The sequence below is a fragment of the Mytilus californianus genome, unplaced genomic scaffold, assembly GCF_021869535.1.
Source record: "Mytilus californianus isolate M0D057914Y unplaced genomic scaffold, xbMytCali1.0.p SCAF_2, whole genome shotgun sequence".
NCBI classification, from domain to species: domain Eukaryota; kingdom Metazoa; phylum Mollusca; class Bivalvia; order Mytilida; family Mytilidae; genus Mytilus; species Mytilus californianus.
Window position 1 is genome coordinate 70365907 of NW_026262668.1, and position 12351 is coordinate 70378257.

The 12351-nt window shown below is 32.6% G+C and overlaps 1 protein-coding gene across 3 annotated transcripts in view; it reads left to right on the forward strand.

Moving 5' to 3' along the window:
* LOC127728023 (uncharacterized) overlaps positions 1-12351 on the forward strand; it is a 94763-nt gene that overhangs the window by 63316 nt on the left and 19096 nt on the right. For all 3 annotated transcript variants that reach the window (XR_007993979.1, XM_052235172.1, XM_052235171.1), the window contains exons 28-34: positions 1069-1440; positions 1952-2158; positions 3080-3151; positions 6686-6856; positions 9071-9152; positions 11208-11422; positions 11581-11754. Coding sequence is in view for 2 of the 3 variants with exons in the window: in XM_052235172.1 (XP_052091132.1) it covers positions 1069-1440; positions 1952-2158; positions 3080-3151; positions 6686-6856; positions 9071-9152; positions 11208-11422; positions 11581-11754 (1293 nt within the window). In the remaining variant the exon portion in view is untranslated. The remainder of the gene's footprint in view (positions 1-1068; positions 1441-1951; positions 2159-3079; positions 3152-6685; positions 6857-9070; positions 9153-11207; positions 11423-11580; positions 11755-12351) is intronic.

The window sequence follows — 12351 nt, forward strand, 5'->3', positions numbered from 1 at the left end:
ATCAATACAATATATGCTAGACGGCTTGGAAATATGCAAATGATGACTTTAGAGTCTTTTTCATTCAGAAATAAGACTAAGTACAAGACATTTGTCTGCTCCACAATACAGGCAGACATTGTTCATTGGTTGTTGGCACCAAGATAGAGCCCATATTTCCTTTTCAGATTTGAACTACTGTACAATAATAGGAAAACCTTATATGAATTCAAATATCAGAAGAGGTGAAAAAAAATTATTAGGGGGTCAGTACATTTTCATTAGTGTGACGACATGGAATTGGTTAGATCCCTTTAAATACTAGTGTTTTCAATGCAGTTTTGAGACAGAATAAACCAGTTTGAGTATTAAAAATAGATTATTGTCCACATTTAAAGCTTACCTGACCCAAATGGCCATGTGTGATTTTCTCGTCACTTGGCATCTGTCGTTCCGGCATCATTGTCTGTTAACTTCTACAAAAATCTTCTCTTTTTTTACCATTTTTTTTTAGTTTTTGCCTTATATCTTAAAAAGTATAATAGATACTAGAAGATAGAAACTTAAATAAGCAAAAATTATCAGCAAGACAAGATCTACATTTTAGACAATACAGCAGATATTTTCCCACAACTCCTTATTGGAGTTATTGCCTTTTAATGAGGATTTTTTTACCATTTGTTTTTCTTTTTGGCTTATATGATAAAAATAATAATAGATGAATAGGAACTTTAAATAACAAAAATGTTCAGTAAGGCAAGATCAACAAACAAGTTAAAATTTGCCGATATAGTTAGTAGATTGTCACTCTTCATAGGAGTGATTGCCCTTACTTGAGGATTTTTTTACCCTGTTTTGTGTTTTGAGCAAAAACTAAAGAAGATAGAGAGAAAATAAACAGACAAAATGATCAGCAATAAAAGATCATGAATTCCATTCTTGTCTACAATGTTGGAAAGTGGTTATGCACACAGACCTAGGTGAGCGACACAGGCTCGTTAGAGCCTCTACTTATCTTATTTTAGGTAGTATGGCTGACATGAAGAAATGACTTCTTTAAGTTATTCAGTTACATTTTTGTATTTTCAGATAGTAGTGAAACATGTCGAAATGACTACTTTGATCCAACATGTTACATTTATGATACCAATGGAACATTAGCCATTACTAAAAGTAACTTCAGAGATGGCTGTGCTTGGGACTATAACACTGAGGATCCATTTCATGTGGTTCTTTCTGTTGTAAGAGCAGATTGTGAGAACCATTTTGATTGTAGTGTATTGGTCAGTGATAATCTGTATCCCTGTTATACTGATGAGTACCAGACAGTTAATGAGACTTATTTGGAATATCACCGTAGTGGTTGGGGATGGCTTTCTTACACAACTACAAAATGGAGATACTACACAACGCGAGTGATTTCAATTTGTGGTGTCTTGAGATGGAATTATACTTGCTTAAGTGAGTCTCTTACTATTTGCTTAAATTTTTGCAATTGAAAATGACAACAAAACCTGTATCTCATATTGGTAAGCATTGAAATGTTTGATACCATGAAAATATTTGATTTGATACTTTAACAGTTTGTACTCTAAATAGTTAAATTGGTTTTCTTTTACTTGACCTATTGGTTTGCACTGTCAAGAGTCATTAACCATAAAAAGTTTGAGTGTGAAATTGTGGTTTTTTCTAAGTGAAAACTCTTCAAAACCCTTACTGCTTGGGAATTAAAAAACCCTTACTGCTTGGGAATTAAAAAACCCTTACTGCTTGGGAATTAAAAAAAGAGATTGTTTGTATACATTATACTAGATTTCACTTAATATTTAGATGTTTAGATGTTTTTAAAGAAAATATATTTCAATCAGTCCAAGCAATATTTTTGCTGAAAAAAGACAAAATAAATGCATTGGGAAAAAAATGTAGTTATTTAATCATATTTTGTGTATATAAATTTGATACTTCTTCCTAGTTCCTCAATGGACTCAATGGTCTGAGTGGTCTGACTGTTCCCAGACATGTGATAGAGGATTCCAGGAAAGAACACGTATTTGTAAAGGGGATACAGAATCTGACACAGAGGATGGTTACGTTAACAGATGTGGACAGAGATATGATGAAACTCATACACTGGAGACGAGAGAATGTTTATTACTAGGGAATCATCGTTATTGTACTTGTTAGTACTTGTTAGCACTTTCACATACATACATACATGTGTAAATATAATGTGAAGACTGGTAAAACAACAACACTTTAGAGATTGATGCTGTAATGTAATGAGATCAACAGTTTCAGTACTTAGGTCACTGTCATCAGGATAAAAACAACGAAAACAGAAAATCAAGCTGAAGTACTAAATCGGGAAGTGATGCATTACTAGAATACATTACTTTTCCATAGACATTTTCAAATCATAACATATAAACAGATTATCTCAGATATTAATCCAATAATAATATGTTGTAGTTAGAGCTTTTATTCTATGTTCAGAGTCTGAACATAGAATAAAAGCTCTGATCAATGTCTGGTACAAAATAGTTACCTGTTGCGTGTAAATTATGATCTTATCGTTTTAAATACATTTTTTCATAATCTCGATCTGTTCTGCTAAAAAGGAGTTCGATTTAAACCAGGAATGTTTGTCATTTGAATAAAAAAGTAACTTCCAAAAAGATCGATTGATGTCCGGCACAAATAGTTTACCTGACACTGGTGATCACAGGTAAATCTCACCTGTTAGACACTTAATTTAACCTTGAATGTAATGAGAGGGGATTATAGTAGGGCTTGTTTATTGAGCACTGTCACTTTAATGACTGGAAAAATGTGACTGTTTAGGGCACAAGGTCAAATCAAAATGGTTGATTTTTCTGAACGTTGAAATGGCAAACCTATATGTGATGTCTGTTTCATGTTTTGCCCAGTCGGACAATGTCCGATAAATTTATATTTGTCCTGCAAATAAGACCGTTTTGGAAGCCGTGGTTCAGACCAAAAAATTTCTGATAGAATTGGTTCTAATAAAATATTGCTACTGAAAGTGTATTGAAAATCCTGTGAAAGATTTTTCATAATAACTTTTCCACAATATTAACAGATTGTGAAGACAGAACATTTATTTACGGTGATGAAGTGCCTATGAGAACTGCAGAAAATGACACAGATGAAGGTAAGTCAGACATTAACTTTACCAGACTTTTTAGCTGTTTCTTACTATATTAGAAATCCTTGATTTTTAAATAATCACATATGTAGCTTCATTCTAATCAGTTTAAGTTATTGTTTCTGTGGATTCATTTATTTTTGTGGGTACAAATTTTGTTGGTTGGTTGACTAAAAATTAAACTATTTTGGAAGTTTGATTACATGCTTTTTATACGACCGCAAAAAAAATTTTGTGGTCGTATATTGGTATGACGTTGGCGTCGTCGTCGTCGTCGTCGTCGTCGTCGTCGTCGTCGTCGTCGTCCGGCGTCGTCGTCCGAATACACATTAGTTTTCGCACTCTAACTTTAGTTTAAGTGAATGGATCTCATTGAAATTTTACCATAAGGTTCAATACCACAAAAGGAAGGTGGGGATTGATTTTGGGGGTTATGGTACTAACAGTTAAGGAATTAGGGGCCAAAAGGGGCCAAAAATAAGCATTTTTGTAACTTCCAGACATAACTTGTGTGTAAGTGTATGGATCTCTCTGACATTGTACCACAAGGTTCCATATCACAAAGGGAATGCTGGGATTGATTTTGGGGGTAATTGTCTCCAAATTTTAGGAATTAGGGGCCAAAAAGGGGCAAAAAACAAGCATTTTTCTAGTTTCATGACAATAACTTGTTTGTAAGTGTATGGATCTTTATGAAATTGTACTACAAGGTTCCATATCACAAAGGGAATACTGGGATTGATTTTTGGGGTAATTTCCTCCAAATATTAGGAATTAGGGGCCAAAAAGGGGCAAAAAACAAGCATTTTTCTAGTTTCATGACAATAACTTGTTTGTAAGTGTATGGATCTTTATGAAATTGTACTACAAGGTTCCATATCACAAAGGGAAGGCTGGGATTGATTTTGGGGGTTTTCCCTCAAAATTTTAGTAATTAGGGGCCATAAAAGGGCAAAAAAAACATGCATTTTTCTAGTTTCAGGACAAAAACTTGTGTGTAAGTGTATGGATCTTTATGAAATTGTACTGCAAGGTTCCATATCACAAAGGGAAAGCTGGAATTGAGTTTGGGGGTAATTGCCCTAAACGTTTAGGAATTTGGGGCCAAAAAGGGGCCAAAAAACAAGCATTTTTCTAGTTTCCAGACAATAACTTGTGTTCAAGTGTATGAATCTCTCTGAAATTGTACTGCAAGGTACCATACCACAAAGGGAAAGCTGGGATTGAGTTTGGGGGCGATGAATCATAAGGGGTTTCAAAAAATTGGGGGGGGGGGATTTTTTTTTTCCTTTTTTTTCTTTAACATTTTCCATTTTAAATTGGTTATTTCTGATTTATATATAAAAGCAAATAATAATGATATGGTTTGAATAGGCATACATGTGAACCTCCCGACGGGAGTACAATAATCCCGTTTTCAGGGGTCTCCTCCCCCCCTCCCGTTGAAAAAATCCTGTGTATGAAATTTTTCATGAATGAAAAATTTCTGCCCAACATAACATCTCAGGCATCTGGTGTAACTGACATTACCTGAAGTTATATTTTACCTGTAAATCAATTAACATGCATAATTATATGGCTTCACTTGTCAGCTTGGGTGTCAAACATACTGGTAAGCAACGATTTTTACCTCAGGCTAACTGCCGTTGTGTAACAAAAACTGTGTATTTATTGGGTTACTTCCCTTGATTTATCCTGTTTTAAGTTACTTTCCTTTTAATAATGAAAATTTTTAAAAGAATATAAATAAAATATAAATTGAATAAATAATCATAAAAGGATGGTTATTAAATGATTTTAAATGTCTTAGGACAAATAAAAAAATAATAATTTGAAAATTATTTGAGGATTCTATACTTCCTTTTAAGGCTTAAATTGAAATTTATATAATAACTATGACCCTAACTTTACAGATAGAATGAATTTCTGAGTTTGCAAATAAAAACTATTTGCAAGAGAAAAAAAAAAATAAAAACTATTTGCAGACAGCTAAACAAATGTTCTGGTTGCAATGATTGTTTTATAGAATATGAAGTAAAAAATTTAAAGAACATACTGGAAAAAAACAATGTTAGATTGAACATGTAGAATATAAAGATGGAGAAACTTTTTAAGTACAAGGGTACTATAAACATAATAAATTGGTTGGAAAGTTGAAGAAAACACACTTTAAAAGACCATTTTTACAGCACACGGTTACATTTACAACAAAATTAATGTCGATTAAAAACCTCCTGATCTGAGTCCTAATCTCCTGACCAAAATTTCCCAATCTCCTGATCTGAGTTTCACAGTCCATCACATGTATGAATAGGTAAATTGAAAATTTTTAAGTTCTTAGACCACTTTCATTCTGTGTCAGAAACCTATGCTGTGTCAAATATTTAATTACAATCCAAATTCAGTGCTGTATCAAGCTTGAATGTTGTGTCCATACTTGCCCCAACTGTTCAGGGTTCGACCTCTGCGGTCGTATCAAGCTGCGCCCCAGCGGAGCATTTTATTGCTTAAGTCTGCATACTAGTCTATAAATAATTCGTACTTTTTTAAACATTTAAATTTGTGGTTAAAACCATACCATTGAAATTCAAGAAAATTGGTATCCCACAAGTAATGATGAATCCTCAGTACTCATAATTCCAGAACTAAATTTCATGGATTTTATGATCACTGACAAATGTCAGGCCCGTAGCCAGGAATTTCCAAGGGGGGGGGGGGGGGGGTTACATGGACACGCAAAGCTCACTTTAACAGTTACAATTCAAACAGAACGTCGACTTTAACAGTGCTTATTTGTTTTCAAGGGGGGTTCGTACAAACCCCTCGAACCCCCCTGGCTACGGGTGTGAATGTCTGATCTAAAAAATATTTCTGGAACTTTGATGTTATGAAATCAATAGTTTTAAATTCTCTATTAAACTTTTTCGTATGCAACCAAAAAGTTTTTATATGAATCCACAACCAAAGTTTGTTAAGCAAAACAAATTTATATTATTTTGTCAAGAACTATTTGAAAATGCATTGAAACTACAGTCTTAAAGATGTTGTTCCCTTAGCAATATGGATTTCAATGAAATATTTGTTGAAATTCCTAACAGATTAAATATTTAGAAAATTGAAGGGTAATGTGATTAAAATTATTCTCTTTCAAGACTACTCATGATAAATGTTAAATTATTGGTATTTTCTTTTTTTTCAATCTTTCTGTGTCATAATTTTTAAGATCAAGCTATTTGACTGAAATGGCTTTTTCTCAATTGAATAGAAAGAGAATGCAATAATATAATGAGCTGACATCATTGACGTTGCCTAAGAAAGTAGCAATAAACAGATTAACCTTGGTCTTTCAAAGTCCATGGAGTTTGTCAGCTACATCTCTTCTCAGGGCAGTCCCCCTTTGATGAGTTTATAGCTTAGACACTTCCACTTATTTTCAAAACTAGAGAAAATCTTTTAATTGTTAATTTGGGAAATGTCAGAGTGTTGAACTTTTCATGATCTAGTTTATAGCTATATAATGAAATTGTTTTTTTTTTCTAGGAAATGCCATATTGTTGAAGAATGATATAGACATCATTAGATGTTGTGGATTAATTGCTTATTGGGAATTTTTCCCAGTAAATCCTGGAACTTTGAAGTTTATAGTGTGGAGATCTATTGGTGTAGATAACTACTATGAAGTTATAGGAACCAATTCTGTCAATATCTCAGGTAAGTCCTTCTCTATCTTGTTATGGTGAAATTCTTGTATGGAGATCTGTTGGTTAACTTGGATATTACTAAAGTATAGGTCAAATGCTATTTGTAATGATATGAACAAATAAGGGAGGAAATACAAAGTGGGCAATAAAAAACCATAGGTGGAAGATAGACCAACAAAACCAGGGCCAAAAAAAAAATAGATGAACAAACAACAGTATACCAAACAATACACATAAAAAGTAGTTCCTGCTCCACTGGTGGCACCCATCATTGTAAGTTACCATCAATTATTAAACATTTAATGTTAATTGTTTAGGGTAAACTACAAGTTCTGCCAACATAAAAGGAAAAAATATGTATCCTTATACAGAGTTGTTGTAATAAACTTTGTTGTAAAGCAAGTAGGACAAAGGTAATTTTGCTAAAGTCCATTTAGAAGTCATGCCCTATTTGACTCAATCAGTTATGTGCGATTGATTATGGAGAAAATAGTACAATTTTAACACGTACTGAATATACATGCAATGTTAACCACTGGACATAATACAAGCAACAGTCAATCAACTAATCAATCAAATTTTATGTGTTAATGATAAAGTTTCAAGCCATGATAAAGTCATTTGAAATGTTGAAATGTTGAAAGGTGAGTTCTGTCATTATTGTCATCACATTTGTCAAAATAAGGGATAGATCCTTGATTGTTCTGTATAGAAATAAGAAGATGTGGTATGATTGCCAATGAGACAACTTTTCAACAGAGTTTTAGATGACTTGAATGGAGGCAATTATTGGTCACTGTACGGCCTTCAACAATGAGCAAAATGCATACTGTATTGTCAACTATAAAAGTCCCCACATGATAAAATATGAAACAATTATAAAGAGAAAACTAATGAACAAATATGACAACCCAATGACAACCAGTGAATTTTAGGCTCTTGACTTTGGACAGGCATATAAAGATTGATTGGGTTAAACATGTTTGTATATTTTCCCATTTCGCAAATGACTACCCTACAGTGAATTCAGAATATGTTGAACAATGGGGGGAAAATGAAGATAAATTATAACTATTTGATGAAATACTGAATACAAATAATGTAATCAAAAGTTAGAATGTGAGATTTTGTTTTTGCAAAAAGTATCCAGTTACAATTTTCCAAATAATAAAAACATAGCAAATACTTCTGAATTTACAGTAGCTGTCTGTATCAGTCATCTGTTGGAAACACTTATTGTACTAACTTAATCTGGGACAGAAGGACTTTTTTTGGGGGCGGGGTCATCGGACACATTTTTTAAACTAGATACCCTAATGATGATTGTGGACAAGTTTGGTTAAATTTGTCTTAGTAGTTTCAGAGGAGAAGATTTTTGTAAAAGATTACAAAAATTTACGAAAAATGGTTAAAAATGGACTATAAAGTAAATAACTCCTTAAGGGGTCAACTGACCATTTTGGTCAAGTTGACTTATTTGTAGATCTTACTTTGCTGAACATTATTGCTGTTTACAGTTTATCTCTATCTTTTATCATATTCAAGATAATAACAAAAAACGGCAAAATTTCCTTAAAATTACCAATTCAGGGGCAGCAACCCAACAACGGGTTGTCCGATTCATCTGAAAACTTCAGGGCAGATAGATCTTGACCTGATAAACAATTTTACCCCTGTCAGATTTGCTCTAAATGCTTTGGTTTCAGAGATATAAGCCAAAATCTACATTTTACCCCTATGTTCTATTTTTAGCCATTGGGGCCATCTTGGTTGGTTGGCCGGGTCACCGCACACATTTTTTAAACTAGATACCCCAATGATGATTGTGGCCAAGTTTAGTTTAATTTGGCCAAGTAGTTTCAGAGGAGAAGATTTTTGTAAAAGTTAACGACGACGGAAGACAGACGCCAAGTGATGAGAAAAGCTCACTTGGCCCTTTGGGCCAGGTGAGCTAAAAAGAGAAAACATAAATAAAAATTACACCTGCATAAGATTGTACCAGTAATTAGAATAGAAATTTCTTAAATTTGACAACTATATTAACCACTTCTTATTTGTTTGAAAAAATCCTAAGAAACTATCAAGAATAAAAAAGACCTATGGTTAGCAAAGTCAACATATACTGAATGTTTTAAATAGGTCATTGTGATTTCTATATTTGGTTTTCTTGCAAAAAACAATAAAACATGTTACGAGAAGTATTTTTTTCATTTTATTTTTACAGCCTCAGATGTCAACAGCGTTTTTATGTTTACACCTGACGATTCTGACCGTATTACAATCATAGCAGAAGATTTGATTGGATGGTAGGTTAAAGAAATAAAAATGTATAAGAATAACATATAGAATGGATTGAATTGAAGATAGCATAAAATATAAAAATGTTTGATGTTTTGATTGATATGGTAACCATTGTAATTTTAAAAACTCATATATGCTTTGATCAGTACATGTACATATTAAATTCAAATTCAATCAAGGAAAGGCAAAAATCTCATTAAATACCAAAATGTAGCCAACTATCTTAAGTACTTTATTAAACACAGTTTAGGACAGTATTCTTAGGGAGGCATGCATATTGATTTCAGATCTGCTTTCATTCCTCCCTTCTTCCAACCTGTTTAAGGTAGTTTACCATGAAGTTATTGTCACATGAGCATGAAACTTATACACATAAAATTGAGAATGGAAATGGGGAATGTGTCAAAGAGACAACAACCCGACCATAGAGCAGACAACAGCCGAAGGCCACCAATGGGTCTTCAATGCAGCGAGAAACTCCCACACCTGGAGGCGTCCTTCAGCTGGCCCCTAAAAAAATAAGTATACTAGTTCAGTGATAATGGACGTCATACTAAACTCCAAATTATACACAAGAAACTAAAATTAAAAATGATACAAGACTAACAAAGGCCAGAGGCTCCTGACTTTGGACAGGCGCAAAAATGTGGCGGGGTTAAACGTGTTTTTTGAGATCTCAACCCTCCCCCTATACCTCTAGCCAATGTAGAAAAAACAAACATACAACATGTTCATTATGATTTGAACTTTATAAAATATATGTCCACTTAGGGGTTTGATTCTGGTTTTTCAGTTCACTGAACAGGGATATTTGATAGTGTGTGTGAGCTGTCTTATAGATACATATTCTTTATTGCTTTATTGCTATTCTTCATCTTAACAGTCATTGGAAGGCCCTCAATCATTAATTGAAAAGCTATTATCAACAATTATCAACAGGGTCAAGACAGTCCAAGCTTAGACTTAAGTGGTAGACTTTGTGGATAACTGCTGGATCAGCAATTTAACAAACAAAGCATAAGTGATCCATAAATTACATAGATAACTGACAAATTCTATCATTTGCTACCTAAAGAGACTTTGATCATACTAACAACAAAACTGTGATCATAAAAACCAAACTTTTATCCTAACAACTATGAACAAATAATTCAAGATATCATCAAGACCATTATAGGAAGACTTAACAAAGGAATTTATTGATGTTGAAATTAGCTTTAAGAATGGATGAACAATATAAATATATCCAAAACTCTGCCGAAAATGAGATATTGTGAAAAAGTATAACCCTCATAAAATATCTCATAAACAATCACTCAGTGATATAATCAAGATCATTCATCTCAATGAGGGATATGTTTTATGTAACTATAAAGCAAAAAAGATATGCTGTTGTCATAATTTTGGAAAAGAAACAATGTTGGGATGATATACAAAATTTAATCTGATTTTTTTTTGCCACTACAGATCTTACATGTTTTTTTTTCACAGGTCTATGATAACTCAAATTTGCATTGTCCAAATAAAAAGACATTAATTAAATGTATATGTTTATAACTATAGTGTCCAAATAAAAAGACATTAATTTAATGTATATGGTTATAACTATAGTGTCCAAATAAAAAGACATTAATTTAATGTATATGGTTATAACTATAGTGTCCAAATAAAAAGACATTAATTTAATGTATATGGTTATAACTATAGTGTCCAAATAAAAAGACATTAATTTAATGTATATGGTTATAACTATAGTGTCCAAATAAAAAGACATTAATTTAATGTATATGGTTATAACTATAGTGTCCAAATAAAAAGACATTAATTTAATGTATATGGTTATAACTATAGTGTCCAAATAAATAGACATTAATTTAATGAATATGGTTATAACTATAGTGTCCAAATAAATAGACATTAATTTAATGTATATGGTTATAACTAGAGTTTGCACCTTGTAATTGAAAAAAGTTCAATTTATGATTGATAAGATGACATATGTATCATGCACTCCTGGTAGATCTGTTTACTAAACACCTAAATGTAAGATTTGTTCTCAGGTTTGATGATGGCGCCAATATTATTGGCTATGACAACTGTAGTTCTGCTTACAATGCATCAACAACTGATCATCGAGACTTGCGTCCAAATTACTGCCCAACACAGACCTATAAAATGACATTGGACAAGGAACCAGAAGATGAAGATGTGTTTATGTTGTCTGGTAACCGTTGCATTGACAGAGTGCATGTTATGCAGATAACCACAGTAGATAGTAAGTCTTTGGAATGAACAGTAAGATATGTTTTCTTATATAATCTGTTATAAGTTTCAATTTTCTTAACATCAGTTTATTCAAGGAACTGTTAATGCAAATAAGGATTAATCTTATCAATTTATTAATTAAATAAAGAATGCATTTTTCTATTCCAGATACTCCTCCATATTTCAACATTTCAAGATACGACAAGACAATACCTGACCATTCATCTATAGACTTTAGTATTATGGACCTTTACTTCAATGACACAGATTATGCTGACTGGTTTGTTGATATTGAACCAGAGTATGATGATGATCCTTATTTTTACTATGATACATTTTCTAGTAAGTATTTTGATATTGATAAATGAATATTTCTTGATACTAAACAGCAATTAACAAATTTGATTAATGCTCTCATAGTTGATTGATAACTGTATTATAGGTTAATAGTCAATTTGTATGTATTTTTAGTACTGCAGTTTAATTTTGCTTATACTTCGTTTAAAACCTATACTTTGAAACTTGTTTTAATTAAACACTGCTTAATCTGGTAACCTTTTTAAACCGAACCCTGCTTAATCTGAAAACCTGTTCAACCAAACCCTGCTCAATCTGTTAACCTGTTGAAACGAACCCTGCTTAATCCGGAAACCTGTCGAAACCGAACCCTGCTTAATCTGGAAACCTGCAGAAACTGAACCCTGCTGAATCTGAAAACCAGTCTAAACTAGAACTCTACTTGTATTAGAACATATAGGGAGTATTCTTAAGTAAAAAGTACCAAACTGCAAGGGAAATTCAAAACAGAAAGTCCTTTATAAACAGCAAAATCAAAAGGTCAAACACATCTAACGAATGAAAACAACTGTCATATTTCTGACTTGGTACAGGCATTTCCTTATGTAGAAAATGGTGGATTAAACCTGGTTTTATAGCTAG